This window comes from Zootoca vivipara, chromosome 1 (assembly GCF_963506605.1).
Source record: "Zootoca vivipara chromosome 1, rZooViv1.1, whole genome shotgun sequence".
Taxonomy (NCBI): Eukaryota; Metazoa; Chordata; class Lepidosauria; order Squamata; family Lacertidae; genus Zootoca; species Zootoca vivipara.
In genome coordinates, this window is record NC_083276.1 from 45,931,462 (window position 1) to 45,949,771 (window position 18,310).

General features: G+C 41.5%; 4 protein-coding genes across 4 annotated transcripts; all 4 read left to right on the top strand.

The window, feature by feature from the left end:
• Positions 1 to 1,778: 1,778 nt before the first annotated feature.
• On the top strand, positions 1,779 to 5,545 carry LOC118084017 (disintegrin and metalloproteinase domain-containing protein 20-like). Its single transcript, XM_035113238.2, has one exon. It carries the CDS (start codon positions 1,779 to 1,781, stop codon positions 3,861 to 3,863), a length of 2,085 nt encoding a protein of 694 aa, XP_034969129.1. The 3' UTR covers positions 3,864 to 5,545.
• Positions 5,546 to 7,784: 2,239 nt separating this feature from the next.
• On the top strand, positions 7,785 to 9,392 carry LOC118084039 (disintegrin and metalloproteinase domain-containing protein 20-like). Its single transcript, XM_035113274.2, has one exon. It carries the CDS (start codon positions 8,481 to 8,483, stop codon positions 9,390 to 9,392), a length of 912 nt encoding a protein of 303 aa, XP_034969165.2. The 5' UTR covers positions 7,785 to 8,480.
• On the top strand, positions 9,349 to 12,093 carry LOC132592010 (disintegrin and metalloproteinase domain-containing protein 20-like). Its single transcript, XM_060273797.1, has one exon. The coding sequence runs from the start codon at positions 9,349 to 9,351 to the stop codon at positions 10,438 to 10,440; it is 1,092 nt and encodes a 363-aa protein (XP_060129780.1). The 3' UTR covers positions 10,441 to 12,093.
• Positions 12,094 to 15,143: 3,050 nt separating this feature from the next.
• Positions 15,144 to 17,325, top strand: LOC118075476 (disintegrin and metalloproteinase domain-containing protein 20-like). The gene has a single exon (XM_060273772.1). The coding sequence runs from the start codon at positions 15,153 to 15,155 to the stop codon at positions 17,322 to 17,324; it is 2,172 nt and encodes a 723-aa protein (XP_060129755.1). The 5' UTR covers positions 15,144 to 15,152; the 3' UTR covers position 17,325.
• Positions 17,326 to 18,310: the final 985 nt, after the last annotated feature.

Here is an 18,310-nt window from a genome sequence, read left to right on the forward strand (position 1 = left end):
GTTTAGTCGTGTCCAACTCTTCGTGACCCCATGGACCATAGCACGCCAGGCACTCCTGTCTTCCACTGCCTCCCGCAGTTTGGTCAAACTCATGTTGGTAGTTTCGAGAACACTGTCCAACCATCTCGTCCTCTGTCGTCCCCTTCTCCTAGTGCCCTCAATCTTTCCCAACATCAGGGTCTTTTCCAGGGAGTCTTCTCTTCTCATGAGGTGGATAAGTATTGAAGCCTCAGCTTCACGATCCTAGTGAGCACTCAGGGCTGATCTCCTTCAGAATGGATAGGTTTGATCTTCTTGCAGTCCATGGGACTCTCAAGAGTCTCCTCCAGCACCATAATTCAAAAGCATCAATTCTTTGGTGATCAGCCTTCTTTATGGTCCAGCTCTCACTTCCTTACATCACTACTGGGAAAACCATAGCTTTAACTATACGGACCTTTGTCGGCAAGGTGATGTCTCTGCTTTTTAAGATGCTGTCTAGGTTTGTCATTGCTTTTCTCCCAATAAGCAGGCGTCTTTTAATTTTGTGACTGCTGTCACCATCTGCAGTGATCAAGGAGCCCAAGAAAGTAAAATCTCTCACTGCCTCCATTTCTTCCCCTTCTATTTGCCAGGAGGTGATGGGACCAGTGGCCATGATCTTGGTTTTTTTTTGGATGTTGAGCTTCAGACCATATTATGCGCTCTCCTCTTTCACCCTCATTAAAAGGTTATTTAATTCCTCCTCACTTTCTGCCCTCAAGGTTGTGTCATCTGCATATCTGAGGTTGTTGATATTTCTTCCGGCAATCTTAATTCAGTCTTGGGATTCATCTAGTCCAGCCTTTCGCATGATGAATTCTGCATATAAGTTAAATAAGCAGGGAGACAATATACAACCTTGTCGTACTCCTTTCCCAATTTTGAACCAGTCAGTTGTTCCATATCCAGTTCTAACTGTAGCTTCTTGTCCCACATAAAGACTTCTCAGGAGACAGATGAGGTGATCAGGCACTCCCATTTCTTTAAGAACTTGCCATAGTTTGCAAAGTAAGGATACTCAAATCTCCGTATTTCCTAAAGATACTTATTTGGCATTTCTCCCTGCCCATAGGAAATTTGTCATTTTCTTCCCATTCTTTTCATGCCTTCATTTTTGTGTATATGTCAGGGATAATGTATGTCTAGTGGTTAATGTACATAACAACCAGACATTCAAACACCTCTGTACTGCTATTCTGAAAACCAGAAGTTCAAAGAACAGCATGGGGCTGTTTCAAAGCCCTTAGCAAACAGCCTTGCACTTCTGCTTTAAACATCCAAATTCCAGGGGTTTAAAGCAAAAACATGAGGCTGCTTGCAAAGGGCTTTCAAATAGCCACACACTGCACTTTAAAGTCCCCCAACTCAGGGCTTCAAAGCACAGCAGCATTCCCCGATGTCACTGTAATGCCAGGTGACTGATGGGTGGGCAGCCCTACTCACCTGTCAAATTTGATATCTCCCAGTTGACAGGCCAGTGTGGTCTCCCAGCCAGAAAGTATTTCCCACCACTACTAGACACCCTCTGTTGTTATTTTCCCATTCTGTTCCATCATGGATACTTCAAACTCCGCCCACATTCCAAAAAGTGATTCTACTCACTGTTGCTATGGTCAGAATCATCCTCCTTCTTTATCCCACATACAGTCTCCTTCCAGTCTTGCTACAGGCCCACCTGCAGCTACAGAGGGCTTCCTTGCCCTGTATAAGAAGCTGGAGTAGAGTAATTCAGCAGAAAATTTTGTCTCTTGGTGGAAATGATTAGCAATTCTGCCAGCTTGTTAATACTGATACTACGGAATGCTCTGGTTGAGGCTGCAGGTCAAACACCACCAAAAGGTTATAGGTATGCCTCTTATGAAGTGACCACTCCTAGAAAACTGACCTATGGTTATGGACAACAAGAACCCAGTGATGTCACCTACTTGCTGCGGATTGAGGGGCAGGGTCATGTGGTGCAGCTGAAGCAAAAGAGGGGTATTGTCCCTAAACAACTCCCTGTCATCACTTACAGTAAGGAGGGGGACCCTCAGATGGACTATCCTTTCATCAGAAATGACTGCTTCTACCGTGGCTTTGTACAAGGCAAGCCTTCCTCTTGGGTTACCCTCAGCACTTGTTCAGGGTGGCTCAGGGGTGTGCTGCACTTTGAAAATAACACCTATGAAATTGAACCTGTTCAGGTATCTTCTGCTTCTCAACATGTGGTGTATAGGTTGGAAGAAAAGGATGGGGCTATCCGCATGAGGTGCGGGTTAACAGAGGAAGAGCAAAGCCATCAGCTGGCCATGATGCAAACCACAAGGAATATATTGACCCACAGTGCTGCTGGTGAAGGCTGGTGGGGACACACTAGGTACGTGGAGGTTGCGATTGTGGTAGAACATGAACGATATGTCAAGTTCGGCAGAAATGAAAGCCGTGTTGTTATGCAAGTTCTGGATGTCCTCCACACCGCCAATGTACTATATGAGCCACTTTCTGTTGAATTGTCTATATCTGCACTGGAGATATGGTCAGAAAAGAACCTCATTCAAGTTACTAACAACATATATGAGACACTTAGGAGTTTCTCACGCTGGAGAACAGCCTCACTAGTTAAACATATGAAGAATGATGCTGCTCACTTATTTGTATATAAGAGTTTTGGAAGTACACTGGGGTTAGCATACATAGGTGCAGTTTGTAGTACCCTTTGGGCATCTGGTGTTGAATCCTATACAACTTCTAGTTTGTTCCATATTTCTAACACATTTGCCCATGAATTAGGACATAATCTTGGCATGCAACACGATGGAAGACACTGTACTTGTGATCAACATGCCTGCATTATGGCTGCAGATCAAGCTAACACTGATAAATTTAGTAATTGCAGTTATAAAGATTATTACAAAATAAGGAACTCTCATTGCTTGTTAATTCCACCAGACCCTTATAGAATGCAGAAAGTCACATCTTGTGGCAACAAAGTAGTGGAAAATGGAGAACAATGTGACTGTGGTTCAAAACGTGAATGTAAGTCAGATCCATGTTGCCGATCTAATTGTATGCTGCGTTCTGCTGCTACTTGTGCTTTTGGACTTTGCTGTGCTAAGTGTCGGTATCGTCCAGTTCATTCTGTTTGCAGACAGAAGGTTGGCCCCTGTGATCTTCCTGAATACTGCAATGGGACTTCAGAATGGTGTCCTGAAGATGTGCATGTACAAGATGGTGCCCCATGCGGGAATGGTGCATACTGTTACCATGGGAATTGCACAACCCATAACAGACAGTGCAGAATGATATTTGGCAAGAAAGCAACAGCTGCTTCAGAGGTTTGCTTCAAAGAGATGAATGCCCGAGGTGATCGCTTTGGCAACTGTGGCCTTAGACATGGCACTTATAAGAAATGTAATGCTACCAATAGCTTGTGTGGTCGAATTCAGTGTGATAACATTACTAAGTTACCTTCTTTGAAGCAACACAGCACAATACTTCAAATACCCATTGGCAATAGGAAATGCTGGGGTACAGACTACCACATTGGAATGGAGATACCTGATATTGGAGCAGTGAGAGATGGGACTCCTTGTGGCAAGAGAATGATGTGTATTAATGGGGAGTGCAAGAGTGTGTCCCTCTTGAAATATGATTGTAATCTGACGAAGTGCCATAATCGGGGAAGATGCAACACTTACAAACATTGCCATTGTGATTATGGCTGGGCTCCTCCAGATTGTCTCAATGAAGGCTATGGTGGCAGCATTGACAGTGGCCCCCCTCCACCACGCAGGATTGGCTACAAAGTAGGAATTTTTATAGGAATTGTATCTATCCTTTTCCTTCTGTTAGTGTTGGTTTAAAGGAAATGGACTGAGAAACTAATTTAAAAGACTGAGTTCAAGATTCCTTCAAACTGAATCTAAACAGGAATAAAACCCACAATAGATCATGGAAGTCAACAATGCACATTGTATAAAAAATATACAAAGAAAACAATAGGCAGTATTTTACAAAAATGTAACTTTGAGTGAAAGCTTTTTGATTATTATTATTTCACTACCTTTTGTGGAGTTACTTTCCTTGGCACATCAGTTTATGAAAATCTTGGACTCATCAACAGGTAAGAAACCTGCTTTTTATCAAGGCTATCTATCCTCTAATCCTCTGAAATGTTGTTCCACTAAATACTGAGGGAAACATCTGTTTTCTGGAATGGATAACTGCACACTGAGCAAAAGCCACATTTCCCAATATCATTATTTTCCCACAGAAACCTTCAGAAGCACTGCTGCTATGCGAATGCCTCTTCCCAATACACATCATGCATCATAACACACATAAGATGATGCTATAGCACCCCCCAATCTATCAATGCTGGAACCAGCAATGACCCAACTACTGTAAGTCTTACAGGCAGGTATTTTAGTCACTCACACAGCCCTCTGGGACAATGGAATAAGGGATCAAGATGAGGTTCTGATGGGAGGTGCTAAACCTTCAGCCACACACATTGAAGGGAAAGACGAGCAGTGAAAGGGAGGAGACAGACCATGCAATAAAGGCAGCCACAAACACAAATTGACAGCATTCCTCCTCCAGTGGCTCACTCCATATGACAGTGGTGGGGAACGAGACACCCTCCAGATATTGTTGGATGATAACCCCCAGTTAAAGATTTTGGGATTTGTAGTCCAGCAACAACTGGATGTTCCCCATTCTTGCCATAGAGCATGGGGTTGGGAAGCAGAATATGGAATTTTGAGCTGCACCAGGAAGAAAATGACCTCACCTTTTTCTTGCCTTGCAAAAAGAAGAAGAAAAGATTGAGTCAGGAGAAAAAGAGAGTTCCAAGATCTCAAACGCAGACTGCAAATACAACAGAGAATTTCATAAGTACTTAATGATCTGACACATCGTTGAGCATTTGCCTCTCTCCCTCCTGCCCCCCAATCATAGATGCCAAGAAACTCAGGGGCTGGAGGAAGAGGAGGCCTTAGTAGAACTGCTTGTGTTGGGAACAGGTGATGATAATCAGTGGGCCAGATGCTGAGCTCCCCCGTGTGGGCCATTTTGACAGGTGGGTAGCAAAGGGAGGAGGCTTTCCCTGAATTCAGGTACACTTAAGCAAACCAGGAGAAGTACTGCATGAACCAATAGTCATGCATCTACCAAAGAGTCCTGTTGACCCATCTTCCCTCAGCAACCCATATGACCAACCTTCCCCTGCTATTTTGTCCAACAGGCAACCCTCATGGCTGGCATCGTAACAGGCTTAATTTACCCCCCCCCATTTCTCCCTCACATCTCCCTGCTACTCCCTTCTGCCCTTGAGGATTGCTCCTGCAAGGCTAGCAATGGCAATGTTTATATAGTGGAGTGCCTGGCTTCAACCAACACAAAGCTTACCTGCCTATGGAGATGAGAGTGTCTCCTCTGTGTGGATGCTGTTGCTTCCCACTGTCGAGGAGGAATAATGTTGGAGCACTGTAGTATAGGCAAGGCACAATACTCACATATGGCAAAGGTGGTGGTATGAGGGACTTCACAGTGTATAATTGTTATACATTTCAGACAGTTTGCAAAAATATGTTTAGTGAATTTTTAAGGGTGTTTTCTTGATTGTGAGATATTGCTTGGGTCACACACTCGCTGTGGCTATTTCTGGGCAATGGTATCTCCTCCTCACTGTCTTTTATTGTTTATTCTGTTTGATCTGGTGACTGCACATTTAAAAGATTTTATCTGTAGTGTTTGTTGTTCAGAGACATGTTTACTGTATATAAATAATAGACAAATAAACATTTAAAAGCACTAAACCGCTAAATCCAGTTGTCAAATATTAGCTATAGCAACCTAAATTTGTTATTATTCAATAGTTATTACTTCCACTACTGTGCCTTGCAACCCACATCTTCCTGATAGAGAAACAGACGTTGCCAAATGGTTAAGTCTGGTACCATACTCTTATTGTAAAAAACCCAAGATGTATCCCTGTGAAGGAGACTGATTTGCATGTTTGGTGGAGCTGTAACATATGCTTAACTTTAACTGTTGCAATGTGTTCAGCACCAATGAGTGTTTGGGACACTGTTCCCCAGTAACCCTCAATAAGTTTTAAAAGAGCTCATTTCACCCTAAGCACAAGTGTCCCCGGCAGTGCAAGGGCTCAGTTCTGCTGAAGAAGATTAAAATGGTCTTCCTTTGTGAAATGAAGATTTGTTGCTTGCTGTTAGATGTACTATTGATGTGCTGAGAGCTTCGAGATCTGCTAACTTCTGCAGTAAAGACCTGTGCTGTAATTACTATCAGCCAAGATCACTATAAGTGGGCACTTTCTTCCTAGCTGAAATCTCTACCAAGAAGGAATGTGTTTGAGTCACATTAACATCTGGGCTCTCACCTGCATTTACAATTGGCTGATGGTGCAAAGACCAGAAGTTGCTATACAGGAATGCTTTGCTGCTGCTTGGAATACAAATCTGCACCTGCCACTGATTGCCTAAAGTATTCGCAATGCACCCAGATAAACATACTGGAGATATTATATTACAACACTATCAAGTTTATGCATCTTCTTGGAAATTACAATGGACCCCACATCATGACTGCATCCTTGAGTCAACCACGAACAAAGTCAAAGGATTACATTGAAACATCAAGACCTTTGGAGGAGGTGGACAGTTTTGAACTTGGGGATAACTTTATGGTTTTGTCTACTTTACCAGTCTCTTGTTAATGTGGTTTGCTAAGCTGAATAAATATGGTCATTTGGGCCTTACTTCAGGTAAGTGAAGATAGAAGAACTGCTATTCAAACATCTTTTGTGGGATTCTAGGTTTTACGGAATGAGGGTTTGACTTGGTTCTAAATACAATAGGAAAATAATTCCTAGTTACTGACATAAGGGTTGTATCTGCATATTCCCATCTACTTTCAGAATGTTAGTAAATAGTGAAAAGGGAGGTCCCCATCAAATACACGCTATGTGCATACCTCAAATCCTGCATGCCCTACATGTCTATGTTTCTACTGTCAGTTTATTGGACTCTCTTCCATTTCTTGGTCCTCTGCTTCTCAACTTCCCATTGCACTTAATTTGCAGTCCTAGTCGCAGCGCCTCCCCTCCCAGCATGTGACCAAAGTGAGATGTAATAGACCAAACTTGCACAGACAGTGATTTGGATTAAAAATGGCCACAACTTTATTGATTACAGGTATAGGTGGAATTTTGGCTCAGGCGTTGGGTGTATATCCATTCCAGCCTTATAAATATTATTATTATTATTATTAATATTAATATTATTATTTGTTCCCTGCCCGTTTGGACTAGGTTGCCCCAGTCACTTTGGGAAGCCTGCCAGAGGTGCTGGAACATTTTCAGGGTAGTGCCAAGGATTAAGGCCTCGCTAAGTCGCTGAGCCAGGGTCACCGCTGAAAGCTCTATGGCCCATCAGCCTCATGCTTGGCTTCTGGACAGATACTTCCACCAAGATCCCTCTAATGGGGAACCCTGAATATGTTGCTGGGTCAGGACAGGGTGATACACCACTTCACCCAAAACCTGAAGACTAGGATTCCACCCAGTGCTTTAACTACTAAAAGTTGAGATTTTTTGCTGTGGGGAAGGCAAAACCTCCAGGCGGTCCAGTTCATCTGCAGGCAAATTCCTTCCTGACTAGCAACCATAGCAAGGAAGGCATAAGGAATCAAAGCAGCAACCTGAAAAGTGAAATATGGTTAAACATTATAGGACATTGACCTACAAATGTAAAAAAAAACCAATAAAATATAAGGGAGGGAGGGAGGGTAGGATTGCTCTTTGGCCGACAACGCTGTGGAAGGCAAGTGCCGACAGCTCTTTTAAAGTGTTGCTGCCTGGTGCAGGCATGGCAGAAGCCAATGTTCGGCTAGCTAGCAAGGTGCTGCCCAACCTCTGATTGGCCCCTTTGAAGCTGAGGTTAAGAAGGGAGTTCCACCCTGAGAACATGCTAGCTGGGGCAATTCCCAGAACAGTTGACAAACATACATGAGTTTACAGCCAGGATGGCCGTGGAGAGCAAGGTGCTGCAACTGCTGCCCACCTGAAAATAGTGAGCACCCATTTCTTCCTGTGTCCCATTCACCCAGTCACCTCTGCAACATCTTTCCCTTTCCACCATGTGCCTCCCCATTCTCCATTCTATTCCTTCTCTGACTCTCCAAGCTCCACCTACATTCTAAAGGTAACTGCAATAGCTGTTGCTATGGACAGAACCATCCCTTTCGTTGATGGTCTCACAAACAACCACCTTATCTTCTTTCTGGTCTGCTCTCAACTGTGGGAAGCTTTTGGGGCTCGGATAAGAAGCCAAAGCAGGATACTCTGGAGGTTGCTTTCCCAGTCAGAGAAAATGACCAACCCTTACACATGGTAACTGGTGTTGATCTCATTGAATATTTTGTGTGAGACTGCAGGTCAGAAACCACCACAAGGCTTTATGTATGCCTCTTATGAGGTGACCATCCCAAGAAAACTAGTCCCTAGGTATGGACAAGAACATCATGATGTCACTTACCTACTGCAGATTGAGAGAAGGGGCCATGTAGTGCATCTTAAGCAGAACAGGGGCTTTGTCACTAAACACCTCCCTGTCTTCACTTACAGTAAGAAGGGAGACCTCCAGACGGACTATCCTTTCATCAGAGATGACTGCTTCTACCATGGCTTTGTACAAGACAAGCCTTCCTCCTGGGTCACCCTCAGCACTTGCTCAGGGGGTCTCAGGGGTCTGCTGCATTTAGAAAATGACACCTATGAAATTCAGCCTGTGCAGAGATCTGCTTCTTCTCAACATGTGGTGTATAGGTTGGAAGAAATAGAGGGTGCTGCACGCATGATGTGTGGGTTAACAGAAGAAGAGCAAAGGCATCAAGAGGCCATGATCCGAAAAACAGATATAGTGGCTAAGGGTGCTCCAGAAGGAGGTTGGTGGACACACACCCGTTATGCAGAGGTTGCAATTGTTGTGGATTACGAAAGATATGTGAGAATTGATAGAAATGAAACTGTTGCTGCAATGCGAGTTCTAGATGTCATTCATGTTGCTAATTCTTTATATAAGCAAATTGGTGTTGTCGTGACTCTTGTTGGATTGGAGATTTGGTCAGAAAAGAACCTCATTGTGATTGATAACAACATTAACACCCTTCTTTCTAATTTCAATGACTGGAGAACAAACACCCTAAATAAACATTTAAAGAACGATGCTGCTCATTTATTTGTATATAAGGGTTTTGGACGTACGCGAGGATTATCATATTTAGGAACAATCTGTTGGACTGATCGGGCATGTGGTGTTGAATCATATGTTGGCTATAGTTTGTCTGATTTTTCTAATACATTTTTCTAATACATTTACTCATGAATTAGGACATAATCTTGGCATGCAACATGATTCAAAATACTGTACTTGTGAACGAAGTAAGTGCATTATGGCTGCAGCTCAGGCAAACACAGATAAGTTTAGCAACTGCAGTTATCAGAATTATTTTGAGCTAAGGAACACTCCATGTTTGTTAATTCCGCCAGAGCCTGATAAAATGTATAAACTCAAACAGTGTGGTAACAAAGTAGTGGAAGATGGAGAGCAATGTGACTGTGGTTCACCAGATCAATGCAAGTTGGATCCATGTTGCCAGTCTAATTGCATGCTGCACCCAGGTGCCAGTTGTGCTTTTGGACGGTGTTGTGCTAAGTGTCAGTATCTTCCAGCTCATTATGTCTGCAGACAAGAGGTTAGCAGTTGTGATCTCCCCGAGTACTGCAACGGGACTTCAGAATGGTGTCCTGAAGATGTTTATGTACAAGATGGTGCCCCGTGTAGTGATGGTGCATACTGTTATCATGGGAATTGCACAACTCACGATAGGCAGTGCAAAATGATCTTTGGCAACAAAGCAACCAGTGCATCAAAGGATTGCTTCAATAAACTGAATGGTCAAGGGGATCGCTTTGGCAACTGCGGCCTTAGACATGGAACTTATAAGAAATGTAACACTACAAATCTCCTGTGTGGTCGAATCCAATGTGATAATATTGATGAATTACCTTCTTTAGAACAGCACAACACTATAATTCAAACACAGTCTGGAGATAGACAATGCTGGGGTACTGACTACCACAGTGGGATGGAAATACTTGATATTGGAGCAGTGAGGGATGGGACTCCTTGTGGCCATGACATGATGTGCATTAATAGGCAGTGCAAGAGTGTATCTCTCTTGAACTATGATTGTAATTTCCAAAAGTGCCACTATAGGGGTATATGCAACACTTACAAACATTGTCATTGTGATTATGGTTGGGCTCCTCCTTACTGTCACAAAAAAGGCTATGGTGGCAGCCAGGGTGGATTTGATTTAAATCAAACTGATTTAAATCACGATTTAAATCACTAGTCAGCAAGGCTTGATTTAAATCATAGTTTTCTACATAAAGACTAATTTTTGCTGGTATAACTTTAATATGCAAGTAGATGAAGATTTTTAGAATAACAACTGTTCATATTAGTTTTTTATCCCCAGTTTAATAGGTTAATCATTCATATTTGGACAACTTTACTGTTGTACTTAGGAAGGAGAAAAATAATCATTACCTTAATAATAACAATTTATATAGATTTATTCAACTGAAACAATAACATTACAGCATATGTTATTTGCTTAAACAAACATCCATGCTTGTTAACTAATTTGGCTAAACAAAAACAAAATATATATATTTTAAGAAATTTAGACAGTCAGCCCAGCCTACACATGAAAAACCTAAATACTATCCACTCCAAACAATCAGAAAAATATTGTTTCTACTCTATTCACTGAACTTCTTGAAATTTAGCACTGAAGGGGTTGTTTCTGTATTCATAGGTTTGTTGAACAATAGGATTAAGGTCTTTTTCTCAACTCTGTTCATGTTATAACATTTTTGCTGTGAAGAAGAGGCATGTGATCTCTGTTGAGTCAAATTCAGTTTTGAGAACTGCAAAAGTAAACCAAGCATCTGTGATAATATCTTGTAGGCAGAGAAACTGCCCAATAATCTTACAAAAACCTCTGGAAGAGCATGGCATTGTGAATGGATTAATGGAATTTATTTACCCAAAAAATTAAACATATACAACCTTATTCTACATAATTAAAAAACTAATCTTTATTTCATGATGGAATAACCTTTGGATGGCAATATATTTTCCTCGAAAAGCATTTTATTTTAAAAAATCCAATTTAAATCAAACAAATCGATTTAAATCAAAAAAATCCGATTTAAATCAAAAAAATCCTATTTTTTTGATTTTTTTAAAAAAATCATTGATTTTTATCCACCCTGGCGGCAGCATTGATAGTGGACCCCCTCCACCACAGAATATTTTTAGCCCTAATTCCAGCATAGCAGCAATTACAGGAGTAATTATATTTGTTTTTTGTGTTCTTCTTGTTCTGGGTATTTATTTCAGGAAGCACTTGAGAGAAATGTTTGTCAGATTGAGAGAAAGAAAGCATGGGCAAGATATTAAAAAAGAAGAAAGTCCAGACTAAATCACAGAATTGAACAATGCATTGAATGTGCCAAACCGATGTGCATGAAATAATGGACCATATAATGCAGAATGCGGCACCGTAGTTAATACACTTATTGGCAATTAGAACTGCTGGGGAACAGACTACCACAGTGGAAGGGTATACCTGATATTGGAGCAGTGAGAGGTGGGACTCCTTGTGGCAAGAACATGATGTGTATTAATGGCGAGTGCAAGAGGGTGGTCACTCTTGAAATATGATTGTAATGTCACAAAGTGCCATTATAGGGGAATATGCAACAGCTACCAACATTGTCATTGTGTTTCTGGCTGGGCCCCTCCTGACTGACCAAACCTGATACTGGAGCAGTGAGAGATGGGACTTCTTGTGGCAAGAGCATGATGTATATTAAGGGGAATGCTAGAATGTGCCCTTCTAGAAGTATGAATTACAAAGTGCTGTCTTTGTATGCATATGAAATATATGAAATGTATGAAATATGCAACACACACACAAATTGTGATTGGGATTATGGCTGGTCCTCTTCAAACTCTAGATGAAGGCTATGGTGGGAGCATTGACAGTGGCCCTCCTCCACCAAACCAGGACACTGTCATTGCAGCAACTGCTGGAGGAATTGAATTTGTTATTAGTGCTACAGCTGGTGTGTGCCTAGTGATGTGAGGTAAGAATATTCACTGGAGAATATTCTCGAGAATATTCTCTGCTAGAAAATTCTCCAGAAAATATTCTCCACAAACTGTAAATTCTGATGTAAGAACCAGTTTTACAACCTACATTTAAAAAAACCTAGTAAATAATACGTCACGCTGTGATATTGCCAGTGCAAGTAATGAATAATGATTTATTTATTTTTTGGATGCAGTTACTGTACATTACTGGGCATTGTGTCACTCACAATTGGCAGTTCTGAAATGTGAGCTACAGAAAACATTTTTTATTTTTAAAAATGCTATTCATTTAATTTCATGAACATTTGAATTTATGTATTTCAACTATATGTAATAGCTTTTTTTCTATTTTGGTGTGACCTTATTCTTAGCAATTCTATACCCTTGGTCATACAGTGTGATTTTTTAATTATTATTTTTTACAGAAAGTAGCTTTAATGCTTTATGCACTTAAAGTACCTAAAGTACAATTATGTGTAACAGCATGTGAGGTGGTCTTGATTTAAACAGTTGACGTTTCTATATTTTTATTTATCAAAGAATGTGAATTCACTGCATTGCCCCATTGAATAAAAGTATCTGTACAGTTTTTGGTTACCATCTGATGTATATTAACTAATTGTATCATTTTCAATGCATTAAAATGAATGTTCTCCTATTTTAAATGAAAATTCTCTAATATTCTCATTAATCGAGAATATTCTCCAAAAGATTATTAAGAATTTAACATCACTATGTGTGTCTGTGTGTTTATTTGAGATATGGACTGATGCAATGCTGGAGAAGACTGAGGGCAAGAACCCATCCAACTGAACACAGTACAGTAGTCAGTGATTAATCTGGGCCATGTACAATGTATATTTGATTTCTTTGAAAGGCAACTGGGTACTTAATTTGGTCTAGGAGGAGGTCTGAGAGGGCAATTTAAGTCATTTAGCTTTTGACAAGCAGTTTAGAGGGGGGGGTCTGAGGCTTGTTTGGATTTCCACTTAAAATCCCCCCACTGCAGAATGCATCATATAATTGTTATTCACTTATTCCCTCCTAACACAAACCCAGCTTTCACTGGCATGCAGAATCTTTGTGCTCAATTAGCACACTACCCACACTAGCATGGCCTGTACTGGTAGGCTATCTCACATGAAACTTGGGTGCACAGTGGCCTGCCTAAGCCCCCAGAGGTCCTCTTATTTGACTATGGATTGTGCTCAATGTCCCTCCCCGACCACAAGAGATGGGAAGCTCAGATGACTGGCTCCCTGACAACTCAACTCTGACCACAACCAATTGACTAGGCTAGCCTGTACATTCAACAAGGGTTGTATTCGACAAAACAATAAGATGAACGGTCTATTAATACAAAGGTTTTGCCTATTGGCCCAAATGTTTGATTCTCTCTGAAGACTGTCTTTTTTAAAAAAAAGGAATTATTTTTTGATAGGTTTTTCTAGTCATAAATAAATACATATACAATTTAAAGTCTGGGGGAGGCTGAGCTGGAGCAACTTGCACCCAGTATCACTTCTGTATACTTACTACAACCTGCTGCTCCTCACATCCCATATTCTCCTGGTAGAGGTTGCTCCTGTTTATGTGCTACATGATTCCTTCAAATCATGTACCAAGAAAACAATGTGTACTCCCAGAATGTTTAGTAATGTGGCTACAGTGTCTTTCTGTAAATGCATACCACACATCTCTGTTACTCCATTGTCAGTTTGTCTGTTTTTTTATCTGTTTCATCTCATGTTCCCATCACACCTCATTCTTCTTCCTGAAATGCTTTCAGCCAATCATGCTTCAGGCACCTTTCCCTTTCCTTTGCCATTTTCCTCCATTTTGTTCTACCCATCACTGACCAAGCTCCATGCGCATTCAAACGATAACCTACTCTCTCACCATTCTGCTCAGTCCTTTACCAAGCTCCACCTACATTCCAATTGTAAAGCTACTAACTCATTGCAAGGAACAGAATATATTTCCTCATCTGCTGCCAATTCTGCACCAGAGTGGGGTGCTCTAGAGGACTTTTTCCTATCAGACAAATGATTCGCAATGGTGTTTAGCATTGATAATGATCCTATGGAGGAGACTCAGTGAGTCCAATGGTCAGACAGTGCCTCAGGGCTTTAGGCATAGCTCTTACAATGTGATCATCCCAATGAAACTGACCTCCAGATGCGGAAAACAAGAACCCCGACATTACCTAGCTGCTCAGTTTGAGGGGGAAAGCCATGTGCTGCAGCTCAGGCAAGAGGGGCTTTGTCCCTAAAAATGTACCAGTCTTCACTTACACTAAAAAGGGGGTCTTTTAACTCCTAAGGTCCTAGGTTTTCCTGGGTGAGAACTTGAACCAAGATCTAAATACAAAAGGGGGGGGGGAACCTATGTACTAACCCATGGGTTATATCCGCATATCCCACATCTTCCAGTCTACTCTCAGAATATTAGTAAAAATTCCAAAGAAGGTCCCTTCATCAAATGGATGTTATACACCTGCCCCGAATCCTGCATACCATACATGTCTATTATTACACTGTCAACATATTGAACTATCTCCCATTTCCTGGTCCCCTGCTTCTCAACTTCCCATTGCACTTGCCTCTTCTTCCCGTAACCCTTTAACCCAGCCATCTTATTACACCTTTCCCTTTCCACCATGTGCTTCCCTATTCTCCATTCTATTCTTTCTCTGATTCTCCAGGCTCCGCCTACATTCTAAAGGTAACTGCAATGACTGTTGCCAGGGTCAGAATCTTCCCTTTCCTTGTCTAGCTCACATACAACCACCTTCTCAACTTCTTTCTGGTCTGCTCTCAGCTGAGCTGTGGGAGGCTTTTGGGGCTGGGATAGAAAGCTAGAGCAGGGTATTCTGGAGGTTGCTTTCCACTGTCAGGGAAAATGACTAATCACCATGTGTGGCTGCTAGTGCTGATTTCATCCAATATTGTGAGTGGGAATGCAGATCAGAAACCACCACAAGGTTTTAGATATGCCTCTTATGAGGTGACCATCCCAAAGAAATTGACCCCCAGATATGGAGAACAAAATCCCCACGATGTCACGTACCTATTGCAAATTGAGGGGAAAGAGCATGTGATTCATCTCAAGCAAAAGAGGGGCTTTGTCCCTAAACATTTCCCTGTCTTCACTTACAGTAAGGAAGGGGACCTCCAGATGGACTATCCTTTCATCAGAGATGACTGCTTCTACCGTGGCTTTGTACAAGGCAAGCCTTCCTCTTGGGTCACCCTCAGTACTTGCTCAGGGGGCCTCAGGGGTCTGCTGCACTTAGAAAATGGCACCTATGAAATTGAGCCTATTCAGGCATCTACTACTTCTCAGCACATGGTATATAGGTTGGAAGAAAAAGAGGATGCTATCCATATGAAGTGTGGGCTAACAGAGGAAGAACAACGTCGTCAAGAGGCCATGATCCCGGAGAGAGAGCATTTACCAGCCAAACGTTCTGAAAATGACTGGTGGACAGACTCCAGGTATGTAGAAGTTGCAATTGTGGTGGAACAAAAACTATACATCCAGCTTGGGAGAAATCAAACTTTGACCAGTGCACGTGTTCTAGAGATAGTCCATACTGCCAATGCATTCTATAAGCCTCTTGGTGTTGTCTTGTCTGTAGCTGGCTTGGAGATATGGTCAGAAAAGAACCTCATACCAATTGCTGATAAAATGTCACAATTACTTGAAACTTTCAATGCTTGGAGAAAAAACACACTAAATAAACATTTACCTAATGATGCTGGTCACTTATTTGTACATAAACTGTATGGACAGACAGCTGGATTAGCATTCATAGCAACAATTTGTAGCTCTCACTGGGCATCTGGTGTTGAATCTTATGTGGGTTACAGTGTGTCCTTTTTTGCTGTACTTTTTGCCCATGAATTAGGACATAATCTTGGCATGCAACATGATGAAACATACTGTACTTGTGAACAAAAATCCTGCATCATGGCTGCTTTTCCAGATGAAGTTGATCAGTTTAGCAATTGCAGTTATAACTATTATTACAAACTAAGGAACTCTAACTGCTTGCTCACTCCACCAACAGCTGATAAAAATAATAATCTCAATTATTGTGGCAATGAAATAGTGGAAGATGGAGAGCAATGTGACTGTGGCTCACCAGCTAAGTGTAAGTCAGATCCATGTTGCCAATCTAATTGTAGGCTGAGTCCAGGTGCCACTTGTGCTTTTGGACAGTGCTGCACTAAGTGTCAGTATCTTCCAGCTGGAACTATTTGCAGAGAGAAAACTAGCAACTGCGATCTTCCTGAGTACTGCAACGGGTCATCACAATTTTGTCCTGAAGATGTTTATATACAAGATGGTGCCCCATGCGATAGTGCTGTACACTGTTATCATGGGAATTGCGCTACTCACAGTGAGCAGTGTAAAATGATCTTTGGCAAGAAAGCATCAGCTGCTTCAGACAATTGCTTCAGAGTAATGAATGCTCGTGGTGATCGCTTTGGCAACTGTGGCCTGGGACTTGGAACTTACAAGAAATGTAATGCTGAGAATGGCTTGTGTGGACAAATCCAGTGCGCTAACGTGCAGAAACTTCCTTCTTTGGTGGAACACCGCACCATAATTCAAACCTCAATTGGCAGTACCCAATGCTGGGGTATAGATTACCACTTTGGAATGGAGATAATCGATATTGCAGCAGTGAGAGATGGCACCCCTTGTGGGACTGGGATGTTGTGCATTAATAGGGAATGCAAGAGCATGTCCCTCTTGAAGTATGATTGTAATGTGTCAAAGTGCCATAATCGGGGAAAATGCAACAACCACAAACATTGTCATTGTGATTATGGCTGGGCTCCTCCTGACTGTCTAAATAAAGGCTACGGTGGCAGCATTGACAGTGGACCAACTCCACAAGGCATGAGTGGTATCGTGATAGCAATTATTGTAGGAACTGCTTTTGTCATTTTTGCTGCTATTGGCCTGACTTTGTTTTACAGGACTATACTGCTATATCGCTTAAGAAGACTGATTTCAAGAATCCATCCAATAGAATCAATGCAGGAAGGAAGCACACAGTAGATCAGAGAAGTGAACAATGCACTCGCTATATCGAAAACTGAGAAAGGAAATTAAGTAGAGTAATTTGCAAGACATATATTTGTGTCTGTAAGGTTTTCATTAGCATTTTTAAACTGATCTTTGATGTAATTTATCTCCAGATAAAATTTTGCACTCACTGAAAAAAACCCACAATATGTATATATGTGTGCATATACATATACACATAAGCACTTTCAAAACTCTCTGTAACACCAATGTTTTTTTTAAAAAAAACACCATGATAATGAATGACATAAAATAAGAAAATAGGAAGTTGCCTTTTATTGTGTCAGACTATTGGTCCATATAACTCAGTATTGTCTACACCAGGCATAGGCAAACTCGGCCCTCCAGATGTTTTGGGACTACAACTCCCATCATCCCTGACCACTGGTCCTGTTAGGAATGATGGGAGTTGTAGTCCCAAAATATCTGGAGGGCCGAGTTTGCCTATGCCCGGTTTACACTGACTGACAGTCTCCAGGATTTCAGACTGAGGTATCTTCAAGCCTTACCTGGAAATGTCAGGGATTGAACCTGAGACATTATGCATACAAAGCAGATGTTCTACCACTGACCTACCGTAGGATTCTTCACCAGCATTATCTGGCAAAGAGATAACTCAGTCAGTAGAACATTGGATTCTTAATCTCAGAGCTGTGTGTTTGAGCCCTATGTTGGGCAAAATACTCCTGCATTACAAGGGGTTGAACTAAATGACCCTTGTGGTCCCGTCCAACGCTACAATTCTATGAGATTTGGTCAACAATAAAATTACACTGAGAGAACAAATACATTATAAATGAATAGATCAGATTAGTACATCAACATTGCTGGTTCAACCTTCAGGGAAAGCCTGGGCGAAAAGGTAATGCCTACTCAAAAGAAATTCACACTGGATTTAATGGGACTTACTCCTACGTAAATAGATCTAGGATTGTAGTCTACCAATGACATCTTCATAC

Coding starts and splice junctions, on each gene's coding strand:
- LOC118084017 (XM_035113238.2), top strand. CDS start 1,779: ATGATTAGCAATTCTGCCAGCTTGTTAATACTGATACTACGGAATGCT.
- LOC118075476 (XM_060273772.1), top strand. CDS start 15,153: ATGACTAATCACCATGTGTGGCTGCTAGTGCTGATTTCATCCAATATT.
- LOC132592010 (XM_060273797.1), top strand. CDS start 9,349: ATGTTGGCTATAGTTTGTCTGATTTTTCTAATACATTTTTCTAATACA.
- LOC118084039 (XM_035113274.2), top strand. CDS start 8,481: ATGTATGCCTCTTATGAGGTGACCATCCCAAGAAAACTAGTCCCTAGG.